The sequence below is a fragment of the Prunus mume genome, linkage group LG8 (assembly GCF_029339155.1).
Source record: "Prunus mume cultivar Tortuosa linkage group LG8, ASM2933915v1, whole genome shotgun sequence".
NCBI classification, from domain to species: domain Eukaryota; kingdom Viridiplantae; phylum Streptophyta; class Magnoliopsida; order Rosales; family Rosaceae; genus Prunus; species Prunus mume.
The window spans coordinates 10,693,613-10,715,214 of record NC_142705.1 but is presented as its reverse complement, the minus strand read 5'-3'; the positions used below and the strand labels follow the sequence as shown (position 1 = coordinate 10,715,214).

General features: G+C 38.1%; 5 protein-coding genes and 2 non-coding genes across 8 annotated transcripts; all 7 read left to right on the top strand.

Annotated features, from left to right (window-relative positions):
* Positions 1-1,169: 1,169 nt before the first annotated feature.
* On the top strand, positions 1,170-6,312 carry SNX1 (sorting nexin 1). Its single transcript, XM_008245289.2, is given in 12 exon segments — positions 1,170-1,491; positions 1,627-1,761; positions 2,529-2,664; positions 3,239-3,372; positions 3,571-3,645; positions 4,288-4,447; positions 4,573-4,706; positions 4,875-4,924; positions 4,926-4,941; positions 5,323-5,402; positions 5,710-5,770; positions 5,851-6,312. Coding segments are annotated over 12 exon segments (1,203 nt in total). The 5' UTR covers positions 1,170-1,479; the 3' UTR covers positions 6,061-6,312.
* A 582-nt stretch (positions 6,313-6,894) lies between these two features.
* Positions 6,895-8,303, top strand: LOC103341746 (uncharacterized). Its single transcript, XM_008245291.2, has 3 exons — positions 6,895-7,332; positions 7,521-7,574; positions 7,956-8,303. Exons 1-3 carry the CDS (start codon positions 7,021-7,023, stop codon positions 8,187-8,189), a joined length of 600 nt encoding a protein of 199 aa, XP_008243513.2. The 5' UTR covers positions 6,895-7,020; the 3' UTR covers positions 8,190-8,303.
* TRNAN-GUU (transfer RNA asparagine (anticodon GUU)) lies at positions 7,384-7,457 on the top strand. Its single transcript has one exon. It is a non-coding gene; the product is annotated as a tRNA-Asn (tRNA).
* Positions 8,304-8,453: 150 nt separating the features above from the next.
* Positions 8,454-14,703, top strand: LOC107881801 (uncharacterized). Of its 2 annotated transcripts, XM_089042338.1 has the most exons (9): positions 8,454-9,230; positions 9,703-10,110; positions 10,234-10,393; positions 10,474-10,715; positions 11,185-12,116; positions 12,196-12,539; positions 12,895-13,158; positions 13,248-13,453; positions 13,777-14,703. In XM_089042338.1, exons 1-9 carry the CDS (start codon positions 8,967-8,969, stop codon positions 14,482-14,484), a joined length of 3,528 nt encoding a protein of 1,175 aa, XP_088898464.1. In that variant the 5' UTR covers positions 8,454-8,966; the 3' UTR covers positions 14,485-14,703. The 2 variants fall into 2 exon arrangements, with proteins under 2 accessions (XP_088898464.1, XP_088898465.1); XM_089042339.1 differs by lacking the exon at positions 9,703-10,110.
* Positions 14,704-15,352: 649 nt separating this feature from the next.
* Positions 15,353-17,965, top strand: LOC103341747 (chaperone protein dnaJ-like protein). Its single transcript, XM_008245292.2, has 8 exons — positions 15,353-15,626; positions 15,708-15,825; positions 15,903-16,022; positions 16,104-16,190; positions 16,433-16,509; positions 16,637-16,764; positions 17,047-17,183; positions 17,561-17,965. Exons 1-8 carry the CDS (start codon positions 15,454-15,456, stop codon positions 17,636-17,638), a joined length of 918 nt encoding a protein of 305 aa, XP_008243514.1. The 5' UTR covers positions 15,353-15,453; the 3' UTR covers positions 17,639-17,965.
* A 606-nt stretch (positions 17,966-18,571) lies between these two features.
* TRNAL-UAG (transfer RNA leucine (anticodon UAG)) lies at positions 18,572-18,651 on the top strand. The gene has a single exon. It is a non-coding gene; the product is annotated as a tRNA-Leu (tRNA).
* Positions 18,652-18,800: 149 nt separating this feature from the next.
* Positions 18,801-21,488, top strand: LOC103341748 (uncharacterized). The gene is made up of 5 exons (XM_008245294.3): positions 18,801-19,043; positions 19,144-19,382; positions 20,113-20,225; positions 20,722-20,862; positions 20,969-21,488. Exons 1-5 carry the CDS (start codon positions 18,821-18,823, stop codon positions 21,216-21,218), a joined length of 966 nt encoding a protein of 321 aa, XP_008243516.2. The 5' UTR covers positions 18,801-18,820; the 3' UTR covers positions 21,219-21,488.
* Positions 21,489-21,602: the final 114 nt, after the last annotated feature.

Here is a 21,602-nt window from a genome sequence, read left to right as displayed (position 1 = left end):
GTTTTTTTTTTTTGGCGGGTCCCGCAGGCCTTAACGAAGTCGCATCCGAGTCCCATTTTTTCTCCCTAATGGAAAAAATGGATGTTAATGTGCCGTGTAATCTAAGGAAATTAGTGTAGAGTTGGAATTACTACTATAGATATAGACTAGTGGTGGTGTGCACGATCGGGTTGGTTTAAATCTGGATTAACTAAATCCCAATCGTTTGGTGAAATCATAATCCTACTACATTTCAGCCTAATCAAATTAAACATGATCCTATCTAAGATTGTTTTTAGAACGCTTGGACCTAGTAAAATTATACATAATCTAATCTAGATAGTTTTAGGCCACTAGACAATTAAGCAGGATTATGAATCATATCCATCTATATAATCGCCTATTAATATAAGGATTTTACATGTATTGAATTTGTAAAATAAAATATAATACAAAAGAACTATAATAAATACCAACATTCCAACGGTTAGACAATCAAATTAATATAAACAATTTCATCAGTTTTAGGTGTTTTTTTTAAGAGAAATGAGATATATTGAATTCATAATTCAAGTCTCACAAAGATCAATATTATTACAAACAACCACATAATTTTAATACAAATACGGATGCACAATAATCACAAGGAGGTGAATCCAAGTATAGATTAGTCCATCAATGTGCACTTCCACTCATAGTCACACATGACCTAAGAAATTATGGTAAAAAGGTGGCAAGTGTAGAAAGGAACTAGATACATAAAAATACAAACACGGGACAAACTCATAAAGAGTTTATGCACTTATTACAACTCAAAAAATTACAACACAAAAAGTGAATAAAGACCAATCCACCACCATGTCTTCTTCAAGTTCATTTTTTTTTCTTTGAGACACTATATGATATTTTTACAACAGGCCAATACATATATAATAAAACTATACCATAACTAGGTATCGAACTCATCACAATATATATATATATATATATCGTTCTCTTCATTTATGTAAGTTGAACTTGAAACCTACTCCAATTAATAAGAGACAAATACCACTAAATCAAAGGTTCATTTTTGCAGTTTGATTTGGTAGAAAATGTTTGTTGCTTCTAGCTTAATTATAAATCAAAGTGACGAAACTTGAGAAAATAGGTTCTTACCAATATTCAACACAGGCCAAAAGAAAAGGTAAAATAAAAAACACTAAAATATACAACAATACTTCATTCTAAATCACCAAGGAAGAAAAAATACAATACTTTGGTCTTACTCGCTTACGTACCAAGATATCCCAAGTTATTTCCTTCCTGGCGTCGACCGATGGAACACCGGAACAGAGCACTGCGCACACCCGGCGCATTTTAGAAACATACACCTGTCTTCAATCGCAGCTACAGTTCCAGAGTTCCACTCTTACGCTCTGTTTGATTCTCCGATTGAAATCTCGTAGAGGCTCGTCTCGTTCCATCTTCTTCATTGACTCCACCTCCCCCAAACCCGCGATGCTGACCACGGTAATTACAAAATTGCCCCTGCTCGCTTTCCTCTTCTTCTATCCCCAAATTGTACAATTGGGTCTTAATTTTGTTGATTTGTTTCCTAATTTGGATTTCCACTTGGCTTCTTCTTGATTGTGTGGTATGGAGCAGCAGAGAAGTGTATCGGGCTCGTCGCAGAGCCCTAGATCTCCATCCTCGCAGCCGTACCTGTCAGTCTCAGTGACTGATCCTGTGAAATTGGGCAATGGCGTCCAGGCCTATATCTCCTATCGTGTAATCACCAAGGTATTCCGGGATTTTCATTTTCTATTTGTGCTATTAGTCGTAGACTTAATTTGATCAGGGTTAGGGTTTATTGCAGGATGTGTTTCTGTGAGTGGGTTCATTGCGTAATTAACAGTAGCTGCGTGGTTGATTGATAGCTCACAGTTAGGGCTGACAAAAGTTCACAACTTGTGATATAGGGAAATGGGTTGATGAGATTGTTGAAGAAAATTACGAATGATCAATTCAGTTAATGCTAGATTAGGTCTTAAAATAGCAAGTAGGAAAATGGGATACCCGGGCATGGGAGAAAGAAATTAAGAATTTGTATCTACATGATCATACAATATGCACTGAAAATTGAAAACTATTCAAGCTTTATGTGCCATAGCATTTCCTTGCTAACAAAGATGAAACAAGCTAACAGGAATCTGGATAATGGTTTTGTACGTATGTTTTGGCAGAAGACTTGGGTCTAGTGTTGGTTTATTAATGATGGTAAGATTGATTATTGATTGAATTGGGGACAATGTTGCATTTATCAGTTATTCTTGTTATCAAATGCGTGCAAATGAACTATGTTTTTATTATGGATCTTTTGAGGTTGAGCATGCTGTGAATAACATGCTTGGTGACTTGGGCTGAGCTTGCAATCTCTAAGCGGGCTCTGTAAATCTTATTTTTGTGACTATTGTTGATGCAATCTTATAGGCTTGATTATATTATTGAGTTTTGACATCCCTGTCATGTTTGTATTACTTTTTGAATGAATACTTTTGCTTTGGCAGACAAATTTTCCTGAGTACCAAGGGCCGGAGAAGATTGTTATTAGACGGTACAGTGATTTTGTTTGGCTACGTGACCGTATTTTTGAAAAATACAAAGGAGTTTTTATTCCTCCTCTCCCTGAAAAGAGTGCTGTAGGTAACAACATCGCTCTACCCACTTTCTTAGGATTCCTTGGTGTACTAAGTAGAAAATGCCACATTTACATTTCCGTGAGCATAATTGTTTTCTGCCACTAAATTATTTTGCTTGCATCATCATGGTACAGCTTGACATACGTAGTTGGATAAAACTTGGTTAGTGTTTGAAATTGCCAGTCAAGGGATTGTGGTAGTGTGTAGATGGTTAGCCCACCCTGTGGGAATTTTTGTTTGTAGGTTTGTAACCAGTGAAATGCTTGGAGTGTTTAGGCACCTAAAAAGGTTACCCTTTTTCACTCTTTTACACAAATCTGTTTATTGTGTATTCTAAAGAAGGGCTTAGAGGCAAGAAGTTGAATTCCAGCAGGACACTTCTGCACAATCCTATTGCATGCAAGGTGCTTTGTGCATTTTTCTTGTTGGCTACATGAACATATTATTTTGGGTTTATGTAAGGATCATGCATTGATGGTTTTCCTAGTCTTTGTAAAATGTGATTAATGAAGTTTTAGTAAGATTATGTTGGAATCATTTTAAATATAACAGGACTAACTTCAGTCTTTTTAATGCAGAAAAGTTCCGTTTCAGTGCTGAATTCATTGAGATGAGGCGTCAAGCATTGGATGTATTTGTTAATCGAATAGCTTCACATCATGAGCTTCAGCAAAGTGAGGATCTGAGAACCTTCTTGCAGGCAGATGAAGAGGTAATGTTTCTAAACTGATGCCTTGAGTTACACAGTTCACTACCATGAAAGTCAATAGGTCACCTGTGTTGGACATCTGAAAAATAGCTGAACTGATTCTTTGTTGTGCACACACAAACACATACCTCTAATAAGAATTTATATTGAATAATGTGCAAAGGCTTCAGAATATTTGACATGTTTCTGTAACTTGTTCAGACAATGGAGAGATTAAGGTTTCATGAGACTGGTATCTTTAAGAAGAAGCCAGCAGATTTGATGCAAATCTTCAAGGTAACATAGACTCTGCACAATGTTCCGAAGATGAAAAGTTTGCATGAGCTATTCATTAAAAAAAGAAAGCATTTTATGAGCTATTAAGGAACATTCTGTAACTTCTTCTTATTTTGCAAAATTTTGCATAATCCTCTAGCAGGTACTTCTCATTTTCAATAAATTTAGACAAGTAACCTGTAATGGGCACATTGTAAGGTTAATTTTCTGATTCAAGTACAGAAAATCTGTAGAAAATTGTCACTGTCATATTTATGACCTATGTTATAGACATTGTGTAGCCAAATAGAAAAACAGAACATTTATCTGTTGTGGAATATTTGAAGAAGAGATCTCCTCGCAACCTCTGTCTTGAATGCAACATAACACTTTAGCCATCTGAGAGCATTATTTGGATTCTGTAAAGTCAGTTCTGCTTGATGATAAATCCAATTCTTTCAAATTCTTTCAATTTTTAAAATTTTTAAAATTTGCTAAGTCTGTTGTCAAGTGAATCAAAAGGAGCAGTCCTTTATCCACTGCACAATTCATTCCTTGTGCATTTATGATCTCTATTGGACTGAATAGGCCACTTAAACTAGTACACTTTCCTTTTGGAGTGATTATCTGATTGAGCAATAACAGCACCTGCATGTTTGACAGGATGTACAGTCTAAAGTGAGTGATGTTGTTCTTGGAAAGGAAAAGCCAGTGGAAGAGTCAAATCCAGAATATGAGAAGTTGAAACACTACATCTTTGAGCTTGAAAACCACTTGGCTGAAGCCCAGAAGCATGCATACCGTCTTGTAAAGAGGCACAGAGGTAATAATGATGAAGGCTTAACTTTATAGTAGTTATTATTTCTGTATCAGGTGCTCACTTCTTTATTCTTAATTAGTACGTGTGTATAGGATAAAATTTGATTGTTTTTAACTATATTTATGCAGAGCTTGGACAGTCTCTCTCAGATTTCGGGAAAGCAGCCAAGCTCCTTGGAGCTTGTGAAGGTAATGCTCTTGGAAAGGCTTTCACCGAGCTTGGGGCAAAGTCAGAGGTATTATCAATCAGACTGCAAAAGGAGGTAGGCTTCAATTGAGAACGCAGCATAAATTAGTGTTCCAGTGTGTACATTTTGTTGAGGTTGCCTCTCTGTGTACATGCCTGGTGTTGACTTTTGTTGTGCATTTTATTTTATTTAAGAGCTTATCATGTTATATTGTAGTATTACTGTTCTTGTATTTCTTTGTAGGCTCACCAACTCTTAATGAATTTTGAAGAACCCTTGAAAGATTATGTTCGCTGTGCAATCTATTAAGGTGAATGCAGTTTGACTTGTTAATGTTTTCAGAATATATCATCTCTCATTGCATTTTTTTCTTTCCCCATTAGATAGTACTGTAGGTGTATGGTTAAGCTTAAATTTTGATCCTCAATACTTGTTCCTGTGGGAAAATCTAATTCATGGTTACAAATTATTGGTAGAATTTTATTCCTGTCCATTCGGCACTATACTTGTAGAATTTATTCCCTCCCATTCCAGATAATCTTTATATGTCATAAAAGCTGATCCTGGAAAAGTTAAGAAGTGGCTATGAATTATTTGTAAATTTTTTATTTCCCAACCTATTTTGGCCTTCTGGATAATCTTCATTTGTCATAGAAGCCACTGATCCTTCTGCTTTTGTGTGTTGAAACAGGCCACGATAGCTGAGAGAGCAAATGCCTTCAGGCAACAGTGTGAACTTGCTGAAACAATTAAGTTGAAGGAGATAAATCTGTATGCATCTAGCCAACTATTGTGTTTCTCTGCTTGTCTAAATATGCTGTTAGGCTGGCCACTTGTAAATTGAAAGCATAGACAAGTAGCCAGTATTAAAAATGGCTGGCCTCTTCTAGTTTTTCAGTAAACAAAGAAATGATTAAGAATTAAAAATTGCAAAAAAATTGTAGATGACAACCAATTGATTCAACTAGAATTGGATTTCACTCACCATGTTGATTTAGACATCATGGTGCTCTTTCTTTTCTGTAACTGTTTGTTGGTCTGATGATTGGTTTAATCCCTTTTGTCAATTGGTTTGCAGTGAAAAACTCATGCTCACGCGATCAGACAGGGTTGGAGAAGCTGAGCACGAGTACAAGGAGGCAAGTCAGCTGATGCAATAGTATATGGTGTACACATTAGGGATCTTCATTATTTGACTAGAATTGGTTTTGTGATGCAGTTGAAGGCTGAGGGTGAGGAGGCGAGTAGAAGATTTGAAACAATGGTGCGACTGATGAACGAAGAGATTGTCCGTTTTCAGGAACAAAAAACAACAGACATGGGGATCTCTTTCCACGAATTTGCCAAAGGACAGGCGCGCCTGGCAAATAGTATTGCAGATGCTTGGCGAAGTCTCCTCCCCAAGCTCGAAACTTGTTCCTCTGCATAGCTAATGAATTTTAAACCAGAGCAGTATACTTCACTTGGTCCGTAGAGATGGCAGGGCAGCTCTTGCTTTGTAAAAACTGTCGACCTTCAGGAGTTTGTTCTGCTATTCTGGTGTTGTACGAGTTGTGGTTTACAAATTTGTTTAAATCCATTTTAACTTATTACCTGTACAAATTCAGAGCTAATTGAAAAGCTTTACTATCTGCTTTGTCATTTGCAGAGCAAACCACTAATAGATTTTCATGTGTACCTACATTGGACTTATTTTCACATTTTGCTGCACTTTGAAATGTTGAATTCTCCCTGAGTTGACCATTGAAATTGAAATCTCGGTACTTAGGGCGTGTTTGAGGATCTTTTAAAAGAAAAATCTATTATGTGGGAAGTATTTTATTTTTCAATTAAATATTGTGTATTTTTTCCACGATAATCTAAACAACTCTAAATTAATCTAATCTAAAGACCTATCTCAAATGTAGAAATGCAAGGTGTCATGTATCAAATCATTGTTAACGTCAATTGTACATACATGGGCTATTTTTTTTACCATTAATGGAGTGCGGGCTATACATAAATCAATGGTAAAAAATTGCTCCCTCCCGTCGTACATAAATTATAAAATGGTAATTGAAATTAAGATATGTTAAAGATTCGATTAATTCTTGTATAATACAAAAAAAAAAAAAAAAAAAAGAATGAAGAAAAAAAACTAGAATTGGAAAAATAATGTGATGTGGAGGGTGGGTACGTGGTACTTTGCTGACGTGGCATGAACTGATTGGAAAATGTATGAAGCGCTTCTCACCAACCGTTCCCTTCCCGCCTCGTAAAAGAAGATGAAAAGAAAGCAAAGCAGCATATCCTGTAAAATTCCTTCTCCTTCCTCGTTTCTTCCTCCTATCCCACCTCTGAATTCTAACCAAAAAAACTCTTCGTTTACTTAGCTTCAGTTCAGCTAGCCATGGCCAATGCTGTGACTATGGGAGCGAGGTCACTCCCCTTCCACTCCGCACGTGTCAATTCCCACGTGCCGTTCTCTCCCCCTCTCTCACTGGCAGCTTCCACCACCACCAGCAGCCACGGCTTCTTCCCCAAGCTTAATTTATACTCCGGCCACTGCCACCGCCCAAATAAAATGACACCGGCCAGGGCGTCGTATGAGGAAAGAAACAGCCTCGTCCCTTCTGACGACGCTGAAGATGGCGTCTTGCTTGGGACCATGAAATTGCCCTCGGATACCGACGTTCCCAGATTCCAGATCTTGCTCTTCCAGGTACTATTTGTGTTATGTACTTAGTATTTAAAGGTATATTCTAACATCAAAGCTGGAATAGCTCAGCTGGTTAGAGCGTGTGGCTGTTAACCACAAGGTCGGAGGTTCGAACCCTCCTTCTAGCGCTTTTTTATTTCATTTTTTTATATTTTTGTTGGAAGTAAAATATGCTGTGTTTTGTTTAACAGTGGGCTAATAGTCTCGCCCAAGGAGCTAACTTGCCTCTCCCTTCTCCTTTAAAGGTACACATTACTCAACAATTCAGTTCTTTTCTTTCATTTTCATTTTAAATTTATGGTCTCTTAGCTATGTTGTAACACCCTAGACTCTGATAGCTTGTTGAGTCCAACGTCGGTGAACTACTGGGTCAATCTGAGTCTAATTATTGAGTAATCCTTTTGGGGTATGTCGCGGAGGTGGCATGCGCTTCTTTGGGTTGTGACATATGTTGGGTGTTTGCATTAATATTTTTGTTGCTAATTGCATGGACACATTGGACAACACAAACATGTGGTACATGTATTATGACAATAGCATTGAGGCCTGTAGTGATATCTATCTATCTCAGCCTCCTTGCAACGTGTAATGGATTGAATAATCTTGTGCGCATTGCAATGGAACAGGTGGACAAAATTGCAGGTGGGACTAGATTGGGTTTTATTACGATTGGGGACGGGGAGACTGAGGTCCTTGTATACATAGATTGCTTGGTTTTTCCAGCAGATGCTGATTCTGGGCCGATTTTCCGAGCTGTGAGAAATGGACGCTTGAAGGATAAGACGCCTCCTGGTGAGCCAAGAATCATGAGAAGTCTTATGCAGGCTCTTCAGAAGTCGGTTGAAATCGCTAGAGTGTAAAGAAGTTTGCCATATGTTTGTGATTATATGCGCTTTCTTATGTAATGCAAATATTTGTACTTTTCTTAAGTCCGAATAAATTTGGTCTCAGTGAAAGTTTGGTTTCAGCAAACAGATCATAGTTCTTGTTGTTTGTACATTTTTATGCTGTCGTGACCGAATGTGCGAACATGTTTGTGAACTCCAAGCAACCCTCTTAAGTTTTAACAACTGTGTCTGCTTCTGCAACATTCAATGCAAAAAAGGACTGGGATTGTCCAGAAACACCATTAAGGTGCTTTTTAACATGCAGACACAACACTAAACTACATTACATTGTTGAGCTCTGATTTTATATTGTTCTGATTTATGTCCTTTGTGCTGCTAGACTACATTATATTTGCTGTTTCTTGGATGTTATATGTTTGACAGGCCAAGGCATTGGGATGATATTGTCTAGGAGCTTATCACTAGGTAATCATTCTCTCAACTTTGTCTTAACTAAACCCATTGGTTTCTTCAAAGCTAAAAAAAAAAAGGAAGTTGTAATCTTCAAAGCTAAAGAAAAAACGAAGTTGAAGTTACTATTACACCTATTAAAAAAGGGCACTAAGAAACAAAATTTTATATCCAGTACTTTCCATGTTGGCGGTATACTCAGCTATAAGGTATCTTGAATCTGAGACTGAATCTCTCAGACTGTCGTTTGGTACTCCATTACTTCCCTTTAACCCTTTGTAAGATTTTGACCGTAAATAAGAAATTTCCCTGACTTCTTGATTTGAGACTTAAAAGAAAATGGAGAAACAAGCAACAACAGAAGGATTTTTTGATGATGGACACGAAGATGGTTACGACGCAGTTGTTGTGGGGTCTGGCTATGGTGGTTCTATTGCTGCTTGTCGGTTGTCTATGGCAGGCGTAAAGGTATGTCTAATTGAGAAAGGCCGGAGATGGGAATCTAAGGACTTTCCAACTGACAGCTCCAAAATCTTGTCTGCTATGAGGATGGAGAACCAGAGCCTAGGCATTAGCTTTGGACGAAAAGATGCTTTGTTCCAGGTTATTCTCTCTTCCTCTGTTTCTTTTTCATGCTGTTATCTCATTGTGTTAGAGAGTGCAGCTCGGGCAATATCTCCACGCTATATTGTCCTTCCTTTTTTCCATTTAAATCCCACTAGTCATGGGGTCTTTATTTCCTTTAATTTCTGATGTTACTTGCTTACTACAACTTAGAAACATATACAGTTTTCCCAAAACCTTGCGCCTTGCAACTCATATATTAAACGTAAATACAACGTGACTATAGTGTTTTGTTTTGGGATTTGGTAGCTGCCAAACACCATGAACAAACTCATATTCAGTGATTACTGGATCTTATAAGGGAATAATATCGCCAGACATTTTGAGTGGATTTTTTAAAATCAATTTATATGACCTTAGGCAGGTCATCTGGAAAAGATTCTAACTCTGTCGCATGGAAGTTAAAACCTATGTGATTACTTAAAATGCATCTATTATGATGGAAGTGTAGGTATATGAACAAAATGATTCTCTAGCAGCAGTTGCCTGTGGGCTTGGTGGAGGTTCACTAGTGAATGCAGGAGTTATGGTTCCAACACCAGTTCGTGCGAGACGGCATCCAAAGTGGCCAAAGGAATGGGAAAGAAATTGGGATAACTGTGAAGCTTCTGCTGCAGCCATGCTGAAAGCACAGAGTATTCCTGTCAAATTTCCTATTGCGAAAGTTATGGAAGAAGTTTCTAATGGAGAGATTGGAGAAACTTTTGATACTTCAGTGAAGCTAAGTGTGAATTTTGACCCTGAAGAACCTCTAGCCGATGCAATGGGTACCTGCTTAGCCTGTGGAAACTGTCTTTCTGGATGTCCTTATAATGCCAAAAGTTCTACCGATAAAAATTATCTACGTTCCGCAATCCAGGCATGCCTTATGTTATACTATTTATGTGGAGAAAATAATAACATCCATTAGGATGTAAGAGACGTTTTTGTTTAAGTTTTAAGGTCACCCTCTCCACTAAACCCAGTGTTTCTTGTGAAGCAGGCAGGATGCGTTGTTAAAACAGAATGTCAAGTGCAGTATGTGGTTAGAAACCTGCATGAAAGCTTACAATATGAAGGAAAAGTTGGAAGAAAAAATAGAAGATGGCTTGTTTACTTCAATGAGATTGACTCTATCACCTCTGATTTCGTAATCCTATCAGGTAAGAAACAGTCAAAGTAGGTATCTTCTGGAAATTTTGATCACAGATATTCTAACAATTTCTAGACTTGGTTTTATCAGCTGGAGTTTTTGGCACAACTAAGATACTCTTCCAGTCACAAATGAGAGGACTAAAACTTTCAGAAGCACTCGGATCTGGATTCAGCTGTAATGGGAATACCGTGGCTTATCTTGCTGGGAGCCCAGCACCACTGAATGGCTACGGATTAGACAGAAAGAAAGTGTTTAAGATGCCATTTCAAGAAAGGCCAGGGCCATCCATCTCTTCATCTTACACTTCTTCACTGGGTTTTACAATCCAGGTTCAGAGACTTCTTTACACTTAATTGACTTTAGTTTTTTTCATTCATTGCAATTTATGGCTTGGTTCCAATTACTTTTAATTTGCAATGGAAATCAACGTTGTATCATATAATTATCTGGTGGGAAATCTAGATTGAGTTTACATGGCTTTCCAGATACGGCCAAAATTTCTGTGGTGTTGGAGTTAGTCATAGTTAACTTCACAACTTAGTACAGCTGGTGTGATTGTGATGTACCATAATACATACCCCGCTGACGGCCTTAAAGTCGAGGTGCCTGATATGGTCAAGAATGAAGATAATTATTAAGTAGCTGCTGATCTGGTTTTTGCACAAAAACGAGTGAATTATTATATATATGAACTATGAATTATGCATGCATATATAAATATTAATCTGAACTTCTGCAAATGAAAATGCTCTTTTGTAAGATGGATACAACCACCTCTTATGTAGTTTCCTCTGTCAGAGTGCTGTGCTTCCTACAGCTTATCCGTACCTGCTGTTTAAAGGAATTACAACATATGGATGGCCTGCTGGATACTGGTTCTTTCATGGGATTATAGACAAGATAAAACATATCATGGGTTTCAAAGCAAGCCAAGCAATGGTTCTTATAGGATTAGGATATGATGAAAGTGATGGTAAGATCATGTTAGAAAGGGGCACAAACAAAATCCGCTTTATCCCAGCTCATGATCTCCTTCTCCCTCGAAAAATTAAAGCTTTTCAAAAGATCACTAAGAAATTAGGAGGAATTCTCTTTATTTCAAAATATCGAAGCACATCAGTTCATCTTTTAGGCGGGTGCAATGCATCATCAGAGCCTTCACACGGTGTTTGCAACCCCAGTGGGCAGGTTTTTGATGCAGAGGATTCGACCACAGTACATCCAGGCCTCTATGTGTGCGATGCTTCTTTGATCCCATGTTCTGTTGGAATAAATCCATCTCTTACTATTGCCACTGTAGCTGAGCACATAAGTAAGCAACTTGTGCAGGATGTTCTCAAGAACAAGAGGAGAAAAGCGCTTGAATGTGTTCTCAAAACTGCTAACCAAGGTCCAGATTCCTTCACTGATAAGACTATAATTACTGGTCAGAGATCAGAGGTCTTGATTAAAGAAACCATGAGAGGTTATGTTGGGGGTATGCCCTGCACAGCTTATCTCAGAATGAAGATGAACACTGGGGACCACTCTGATGAACAGAAGTCTGGTACTGGAGAATCCCATCCTCTTCTAAGAGGGAAAGTGGGAGGGCATGTGGAATTTAGAGCCTTTGAGAAGGATGAATTACACGTCATAGATGGGGGCGTAAATTTGTGTGAAGTAGATTGCAGAACTCCTTACACACACTATATGCATTATAATCTTCTTCTTGGGGCTTCTACTGGTTCAAGGTAAATGAAACTTGAAAATTTGATAGCTTTTCATTTGTTTTCTTTTGTCACAATTAAAACATTACCAATTTTGGTGCAGGTATATTCTTGAGGGAAGAAAGATAATGAATCCTTATCTCTTTGGCTTATATGCTTGGAGGGAGATGACAACACTGCATGTGACATTTGTAAAAGTTGCAGAGAAAAACTCAAGGAATGAGAAGGTGATTTTGAAAGGGGAGCTTGGTATTTCCATGAAGGAGCTTCTTAAGAGCTTCATAAGCCTTGAAGGAAACAAGAAGGGAAGGTTCATATGCCTCCTCTCAGGGGCTCTCTTAAGAACCTATATATTGCAGATACCTCGAGGGAATCCCGAGGATTTAAATCTGTCCTACTGTCTACATAAATCTTATCCAAGTGGTACTCTCCATGAAATAAAAACAGGTAGCAAAAAGTTGAGTTCATTGTTTACAGGTCTGTAAATTCAAACCTATTTATAACTTAATATGTTGCCATTCAAGAATCTATGCATCAATGATCATTTGCTTTAAAACACAAACCTAAAAAAATTCTTCATAATCTACAAAATAGCATCGAGTCAAAACTTTGGATTTTCAATGCAAACCTTCTTTGGTGAAGACTGGAATAAAAGATGCTGAACACTTCAGGTCATATACTTGGATTGATGATCTGGCTTAACCTTGGAATTCCATCCGATGGCACAGAACGTGCTGCTTCTTGTCCCTTATATTCCTGCTGCTACTTGAGTTCCTAATTTCATGTCCCATATATGATGCAGAAGATGGATTCAATATCAGTTGCAGACAATGGAAGTGCCACCATGTTTTGTCACGACTTAAAGGAGATGAACAACAAACTCCAGTTCTCCTTCTTAATGGATATTCTACTGAGAGTTACTGGTTGCCAACGGAGCCAAATGACTTGATCAGAACCTTACTTGAAGAAGGGCATGAAACATGGCTGTTGCAATCAAGATTACACCCTCTGAATCCTTCAAACAGTTTTACGATTGAAGATGTTGGAAGATTTGATATCCCTGCTGGTAAAAAATTATAAACACCTACTCTAACTCTTACTGATCTGATCCTATTGTATTTCATTAAGCATTTTCTTGCTTTACTACTTCTGCAGCAATTAATAAGATCATGGAGTTGCATGGACCATGTGTAAAGGTGCATGTAGTTGCACACTGCGTTGGAGGCTTAGCCATACACATAGCTGTCATGGGAGGTCATGTCTCTGCAACCCGTATAGCTTCTCTTTCTTGCACCAACTCTTCAATGTTCTTCAAGCTTAGTGCTTTGTCCACAGTTAAAATGTGGCTTCCTCTGATGCCAGTGAGCACTCTCTCTCTTCCTCTCTGTCTCTCAAAGAAAAAAAAAGAACGCAGTAAAACAATAGCAATGAAGATGTGGGAAAATTAGCAGGATACTTTTTTAACAAGGGGAGGAAAAAGAAAAAAGAAGTGCTCTCAAATATGGCAAAATGCTTAAATAGATTATATGGTTTAAAGTTGTAGCAATTTAATAATCATACATAGTTTTCGTAAATACTAAGGAGACATAGAGTTCATAATATATGAGAGCCCCAATTGAGTGACCTAAAGATGCCTCTATTATTCTTTCATGCTTGAACCTTAATTTTTTTTTTAATAATGCAGATATCAATGTTCATACTTGGAAATAACAAGATACTTCCTCTGTTGAAAAAAACATCGGTCAGCTCACGCCACAGCCTCCTGAAACTTATAGCCTGCTTCATACCCCGGTATGAGAAATGCACCTGCAATGAATGCGAAGTGTTTTCTGGCATATTTGGAAACACATTCTGGCACAAAAACATAAGCCCCACCATGCACCAGTGGTTGAACAAGCAAAGCTCAACAAGGCTTCCTATGGCAGCATTTCCCCACCTCAGAAAGATATGCAACTCTGGTTTTATAGTAGACAGCAGTGGGAGCAACTCATATTTGATCCATCCAGAAAGAATGGCACTCCCAACACTTTACATATCCGGCGGGCGGTCTCTCCTTGTGACTCCTCACACATCTTTCCTTGCTCATAAATACATGAAGTTGCACCAGCCTGGCTTCAGACATGAAAGGGTAGTTGTGGAGGGTTTTGGACATTCAGATTTGTTGATTGGAGAAGAATCTTACAAGAAGGTGTTTCCTCACATACTATCTCATATAAGATCAGCTGAACAAGGAAGAATAGGGAAGGGAAAGAAGTGCAGAAAAAAGGCCTTGGATTGGGAAGCTGATGATCAATATGAAGGCTTGGGTGAATTTGGAACTTGGTTTTCTCCTTTTGTTATAGTTTTGTTGTTGTTTATGTTGCTTTCTCTGCTAGTGTCATTCTTTATATAATTTCAGACCAAGCCAAAAGGAGTCATTGTTTGTATAATTGCAAAATAGGAAAATATCAACGACTGCCTTGTCAAAACCGCAGGCCCCGTACTCCACTATGTCTTGTAGTTTCATTTTGAGCATTTTGGGAAAATGTTCAAATAGTGTTAGTATGTTACTATGGTGACAGTCTTAAATCATTACAAATCAATGAATAAATAATAAACAATGTTTCAGTGATTTTAAAGTGACTCATATTAGTTATGCCATTGTACCTCTTCTAAGATTAAAATTAAATTATTTGACCTATTAGTGAGGAGAAGTTTTTGTCTATTACTATTGCACCTTTAGGTGATATTATAAATGTTGTGTTATGCAAGGGTTTGAAAACTGTGTTCGCACAATGGAGTCTAGTTCAGAGAAAAATGACATTGACTTGTAGATCATGAAATTTTAGTAGTGTGTGTGTGAGAAAATCTCTCATCAAATATTATTGTATAAAATAAAATAAAATAAAATTTGTATTTGAATCTCACCTCCCTCCTCCAATATCCGCATTTAAAAGACGTCACACCAAAAAATTACTCGTAGAAACAAGAAACGGACAAATTTTGGGCTTGAGTTGCACCGCACTGAGAGAAGACTTAGGCCTGTCCGTTAATCTTAATCTTGTTTGTCGAGCAAGTGGGCCCATTTCACCAGAAAAATTAAATAAATAAATATTAGTCGGAGCCACAGTATGAGCGGGGCGGTAATTGCCGGGAACACAAATAACAATTTAAGACGGTCAAGAGAGACGACGTTGGCAGAGTGACACGTGGCATTAATCCATCAGCCTCATCTTTCTCTCTCTTTCTTTACCAAAGATGCCCCTCAAACCCTCTCAAAGATTCCTTTGTTCACTCACCAAAGTCCTCTCTCTCTCTCTCTCTCTCTCTCTCTACTGCGTTTGGATGATGAGGATGAGCAGAGCATCGAAGTTTTAGAAAGATGGCTTCTTTCTCTCTCCACTCTCATCCTCTCCCTTCGTCCAAAACCCTAATTCCCTGCACCTCCTCTTATGGCAGCCCTAGACGCCTCTCCCTGTCCAAATTCACCTCCCCACGTCCCCAACTTTCCTGTTCTGCTTCCAAGGAGGGTTCCTCCGGAGATAACATCCCCAGGTAATTAATTGAATTTTCTTCCTGGTGTTTGGTTGATGAGAAAATGCTGAATTTTAATTTACTTTTTTTTTTTTTCCTCAGCACTTTTTGTATCATAGAAGGGCCAGAGACGGTACAGGACTTTGTTCAGATGCAGCTGCAGGAAATTCAGGACAACATCAGGAGCAGGCGCAACAAGATTTTCCTTCTCATGGAAGAGGTCAAAACTCAAAAGGGTGTCTTGAATGTTCATTTTCTTATGGCATATTCCTTGTTTGATACTTTTGGTTTGTGTAGCTAAGGAGATTGCGGGTGCAGCACCGCATAAAGATGGCGAAAGATATCGATGAGGCTTGCGAGGAAGAGTCAAATGAGATGCCGGACATTCCATCAACTATCCCTTTTCTCAATCATGTGGTGAGTTTCATTTATAATGTAGCAAACTGCCCTGAGCTTGCCGTTTTCGGCTAAGATTGTGTGATTTTTGTTGTCATGTAGACACCAAAGACATTGAAGCAGCTCTACCTCACAAGTTTATCAATGATATCTACTGTAATTGTATTTGGGGGCCTTATTGCACCCACGGTAAGTCTGTAAATGTAGATTGTCAATTTAAGTTTCTTTATCGTGACTGTATGGTGCTCATTCTATACTATTATTCTAAGTAGATTTTCATTTCCTTACCTCTTTATGTCTAGTGACCCTTATAGCAGGGTGGTACATGTTCCTCTTAATATTAATTTTAAAGTTAATGCGTTGTGCTGGTAAATATGTTCATGCACTTTACTGTTGTATGTATAAATGTCTCAACCTGTTCTCTGTGGCAGTTGGAACTAAAATTAGGTATAGGAGGTACCTCATATGAAGACTTCATTCGCAGCATGCATTTGCCTTTGCAATTAAGGTATTTATTGAACATGCTTTTTCCTGATTACGAATTTAAAGTTCAAGGAACCATTATATGTGTCTCTATGAAATACGGATTTGCTTACTTGGTGTCCTAAATTACTTCTGTTGGATCTTGAATTCAGTCAGGTTGATCCCATTGTGGCATCTTTCTCGGGTGGGGCAGTGGGTGTTATTTCAGCACTGATGTTGATTGAAGCTAACAATGTTGAGCAACAAGAGAAGAAAAGGTGCAAATACTGCCACGGAACTGGTATGTTTCAATTTGTCTCAAATACAAGTGTGCCAACAGATTTTCATGCTCAACAGTTGCATTTGAATTTAAGATCTCTTTGACGATTTTATTTATTAAACAAAAAGGGGATGATGCTGTGGATATTATGTTTCTTCAAATTTATTGAAGTTTTTTCATCACAAAAGTTATTTTCAACTTATTCTGTTACTTTTTTTTGGGGTTGGTTTGTTTTTGTTTTTGTTTCCGCAAAATTGTTCTTTTGTATGAGTTTGAAAATTTTGTCTGATCATACTTGGACAGGGTACTTGGCCTGTGCTAGATGTTCAGCAAGTGGTGTGTGCTTGAACATCAATCCTATATCAGAATCTAGTGCATCGGACCGCCCTTTGCGAGTTCCCACAACTGAGAGGTGTCAAAATTGCTCTGGTGCTGGAAAGGTATGGAATTTGTTATACAAGGTGGCTTGTTCATGAGATATCATTTGGCATGTTGAAGTTTATGGAACTGCCATTTATCATACTAATCTACTAGTGTTGTTGATCATTTGTCTTGGCATGTGCTACACATGCTTCAAATCTCTCCATAAATCCATCTTATCATGTTTTCCTATGGTTTTAGTCATACTAAGCTTAAAAGAGAAGAAAGAATTATCAGACTTACGATGATTTGTCGTACTTCCCAAAGAAAAGATTTAGTGTTAAAGCTTCAATTGCAATTTGTTTCTTTTGATAAGAGAGCTTTGCAATTTGTTTCTTGATCTATTGTAATGCCAATCTCTCTCTTGTAGTACTAATCATCTTCCATGTTCATTTAGGTCATGTGCCCAACATGCCTCTGCACTGGGATGATGATGGCAAGCGAGCACGACCCACGGATAGATCCATTTGACTAAAGCAAACCACACAAATAACTTTACCAGCGTTATCTTCTTGTCGATGTAGCTTGGGAATAATTTTCCCATTTCCTGGACTTCTCCTCCACTGTCCAAAGACACAGAAAGTATATAAAGTAACAATTGTGTAAAAATAAAATAAGGCAATGGAATGTTGTCACAATTTCCCTTGATATTGGCATTGTTGTCTTAATTACAGAGTACCTCATGTAAGCTAGGAACACCAATTTAAGTTTACATTGTAAGTTTTCTGTTTGATGAGATGTAGGGATTGGGTACTTGGTTGAGCAGAATGCCAATTTAGATGGAAAGTTTACTTTTTGTTTACATATTCCATCAGAGATTATTAGAAGCAAAGCTATATTGACCATACAGAGCTGCAAAATAGTCTAATTACTTAAATAAAAAGAAATTGATAGGCAAGGGAGCTTACAGTGTGAGATCAGAAATAACCAATATGAATTTATTTGTATGACCAATTCAGCTGGCAACCAGAACCAGGATTTCCTGCTATCAGAATTATAACTTTAACAGATATTCTGTGTGCAGGAAGGATGCGTTGAGAAACCTCATTTCTACTCAATTTTCTTTAACGTTAATCTCATTTATTTGACATGAGTGAGAGCGATCATATTTGATTATCAACACTGTTGGCTGTCCTATGAGACAAATCCACTCAAAAGAACAAAAAGATAATAGGATTCACAATCGTTTGTATGAGAAAAAATAGTATCTGCTATATGATCCAATAACACATTGAAGCATTCATAACTTGTTCAGTTTCCAAAGAAGTATCAGCTCTTTCCTTTAAGCACCAACGAACCAAATCATTCTAGCAAATGGATAATTAAGCTGTATAAGACAGAGATAAATCAAGATTATATATATTTAATTAGGGTATATATAATTAAGTTGACTACATTAATTTCAACAGACAGTTTGGCCGAGTGGTCTAAGGCGCCAGATTTAGGCTCTGGTCCGAAAGGGCGTGGGTTCAAATCCCACAGCTGTCAAATTAAACTTTTTTTAATCTTTTTGTTAATATTTAACACTTTCCGTTAAGTACTCGCGCGAGAGGAGCGACGACGTCGTATAACTCATAATTTCTTGCACTATTCTGTGTAGTTTGCTCAAGCCTGAAAGAAACACAATTGGTAGTTGACAGTTTTCTCTTTCATCACCATGGCTCGGACCCTCGGAAACAAACCAGGTTTTCAGCACCTCCTGACCCGATTCACAATCTCACGACGGCCACTGCAAACCCTAGCCTACGAAGAGCTCCGGCACTCCGCTGACCCAGAACCCTACCGCGCCACCGCTTTTGTCCTCCATGGCCTTCTGGGCTCCGCGAGAAACTGGAGATCTTTCTCTCGCGCCCTCCTCTCCAACCTTTCCAACCCATCTGGTCACTCTTCCTCTGTCTGCTTAACTTCTATTGGTTCCTCTGTTTTCTTCAATGCACTAATTTTGATAATTTGTTTTTTTGATTGTGTGTGTTTTTGTAGGTTGGAGATTGGTGCTTGTGGATTTGAGGAACCATGGGAGGTCTGCTGAGATCAAAGGTCTGAACCCACCTCATGATTTGGTCAATGCGGCCCAAGATTTGGCTCATTTGGTTAAGTCTCAAGGTTGGCCATGGCCGGATGTTGTTCTTGGCCACTCCATGGGTGGTAAGGTTGCTCTGCAATTTGCAGAAAGCTGTGCTCGTGGTCACTATGGTGGTTCCGCTAAGTTGCCCAAGCAGGTTTTCACTTTTTTCCTCATAGTTTCAACACTTGTGCTTTCTCTTTGCTGAAAGTTGCTTTATTTTGGCATAATGTTTAAGTGAGTTATTCAAATTCTAGGTTTTCATCATCAGCAATAACCTGAACCATAATAAAACCTAATCATTCAGACCATAAATAAATAAATCTATCTAATCATTCTAGCAAAATGAACTAAATTTGCAAGCTTTTTGCTTGCAGGCTGTTGTGCCTTTCCCTGATACAATATGGGTATATAGCGTGAATCAAAATCATATTTTTTCTTGGTGGGTTGGGGAGTAAGAACGACACTTTTGGTTCTCCACGTTCTTTTTGAACCTTGGATGTTGAAAACTTTCCAACCAATGCTTGTAAACTTATAAATTCTTATCATGCGTAGCTCTGTTGAATGTTGCATGGATCATGCTTAGTTTCCTGTGTTTGGTTTATGAGCAAGTAATGCTTCATAATCTATGTGTTGTCTAATGAACTCAAATTGAAACCAAAGCAAGGATTATCTATCACATTGGTTTTTCATTTTGATACGTCTCCTGCTGTCAAATAGGGCCAGCTTAGCCAATTGCCTAGTGAATTCTAACTCTTGAATTTATAGCTAAAAGGAAACAAAGAAATCATTTAAAAGCTTCTGATCCTGTGTGATTGAAAGCTCAGTTCACTTGCACTTAAAAATATTTTTGTGCCTATTTGTACTTTCTCTGTGATCCAGAACAGCTGTGGGTATTGGATTCCGTTCCTGGAGAAGTGATCCGTGAAAACAGTGATGGGGAAGTTGAGAAAGTTTTGCAGACATTGCAGAGTCTACCTTCATCAGTTCCATCACGAAAGTAAAACCTCCTTCTCCTTATGATAAATTATTTGATTCTTGTTTGTGTACATGGGTGCTGGAGTGATGGGGTAAACTGTTCAGAAGTAGGTGTCAGTTTTTGGGTCTGAAAGTAAGTGTCAGTTAGGTGGAGTTCTTCTTTGTATGTTACCCCCTTTGGAGATTGACACCATTTCGTACATTGCTAAATTTATTCAGATGATTTAATTCTTCTGCCCAAAAGTCTCTATAATTTAGTGGAGGCTGTCAATCAAAGAAGTCAGTCTGCTTAATAATATTGGCCCATACCGTCAGATTGCTTCACTCAAGCAAGAGTCTTGGGTTCCGTCTTAGATTTACTTTGGTTAAGCTTGACCAGGAGTCTTTTTAAACTCATTATGAAACTGTTGTTTTTGCGTCAAAGCTTGGTTGCATGATGGAGTTACAAAGATTGTCACGTGTCATATAACGTTTATGTTTCCAAGTTTTTATGTGATAGATCTGGTTCTTGGCTTCAGGTGGCTTGTGGATCATATGATTGAACTTGGGTTCTCAAAGTCATTGTCAGAATGGATAGGCACCAACCTCAAAAAAAAGGGAGATCATGAGACATGGGCGTTCAATCTTGACGGTGTTGTCCAGATGTTCAAGTCTTACCAGTAAATTTCTTATTATTTTCGTATCAGTTCTTAGAAGTATAAACAATAATTTTTTTTCCCTCCCTCCCCCTTACCTTTCCATCTTTATATGAATCCAAAATATTAGGGAGAAGTCCTATTGGCATCTGTTAGAGCGACCCCCAAAAGATATGGAGATAGATGTTGTGCGTGCTGAGAACAGTGATCGTTGGGACCCGGATGTGATTCAACGGCTTGAAAGCCTTGCCAATCGGGAAGGAGATGGATCGGAGGGAAAGTTTTCAGTTCATGTTCTCCCCAAGTCGGGCCATTGGGTTCACGTGGACAATCCAAAAGGTCTTCTTGAGATTGTGGCACCTAGGATTTCATCCCTATGACAAGTTTTTTACGATAGTTGGGTTTTAACTTTTAAGTCACCTGCCGCAGAAAATATATGGAGGCCAATGTGATTGATTCAGAGGCATCTTGTTCAATTTCAAAACTCAGGCATTAAAATGTAGGTTAAAACAGGCAAAATAAATCAATCCGAGCAGTTTGGTTGCCTAGACTAACCTAACACCCTATATTAAGAACATGTAATTTTGTTATATTTTTACACGTACCACTCTTTTGTTGGATGCAATCATTTACTATCATATTTCATCTCACACATCGATGTCGTTAAACCATTCGAATTTGACGTAATGTCTCTCTAAAAAACTTTCAATCTTCAGCAGTACGAAAGTTTTATCAACGATTCTTCAATTTCCGATATCAATTTA

Excerpts from the sequence above, each read along its gene's own strand:
- LOC103341747 (XM_008245292.2), top strand. The coding sequence starts at position 15,454 with ATGGCTTCTTTCTCTCTCCACTCTCATCCTCTCCCTTCGTCCAAAACC. Across the intron at positions 16,191-16,432 it reads GGGGCCTTATTGCACCCACG|TTGGAACTAAAATTAGGTAT; the intron begins GTAAGTCTGTAA and ends TCTCTGTGGCAG. Across the intron at positions 16,765-17,046 it reads CAAATACTGCCACGGAACTG|GGTACTTGGCCTGTGCTAGA; the intron begins GTATGTTTCAAT and ends ATACTTGGACAG.
- LOC107881801 (XM_089042338.1), top strand. The coding sequence starts at position 8,967 with ATGGAGAAACAAGCAACAACAGAAGGATTTTTTGATGATGGACACGAA. Across the intron at positions 9,231-9,702 it reads GAAAAGATGCTTTGTTCCAG|GTATATGAACAAAATGATTC; the intron begins GTTATTCTCTCT and ends ATGGAAGTGTAG. Across the intron at positions 12,540-12,894 it reads TCTCCATGAAATAAAAACAG|AAGATGGATTCAATATCAGT; the intron begins GTAGCAAAAAGT and ends TATATGATGCAG.
- LOC103341746 (XM_008245291.2), top strand. The coding sequence starts at position 7,021 with ATGGCCAATGCTGTGACTATGGGAGCGAGGTCACTCCCCTTCCACTCC. Across the intron at positions 7,333-7,520 it reads TCCAGATCTTGCTCTTCCAG|TGGGCTAATAGTCTCGCCCA; the intron begins GTACTATTTGTG and ends TTTGTTTAACAG. Across the intron at positions 7,575-7,955 it reads CTCTCCCTTCTCCTTTAAAG|GTGGACAAAATTGCAGGTGG; the intron begins GTACACATTACT and ends GCAATGGAACAG.
- LOC103341748 (XM_008245294.3), top strand. The coding sequence starts at position 18,821 with ATGGCTCGGACCCTCGGAAACAAACCAGGTTTTCAGCACCTCCTGACC. Across the intron at positions 19,383-20,112 it reads CCGCTAAGTTGCCCAAGCAG|CTGTGGGTATTGGATTCCGT; the intron begins GTTTTCACTTTT and ends GATCCAGAACAG. Across the intron at positions 20,863-20,968 it reads CAGATGTTCAAGTCTTACCA|GGAGAAGTCCTATTGGCATC; the intron begins GTAAATTTCTTA and ends CCAAAATATTAG.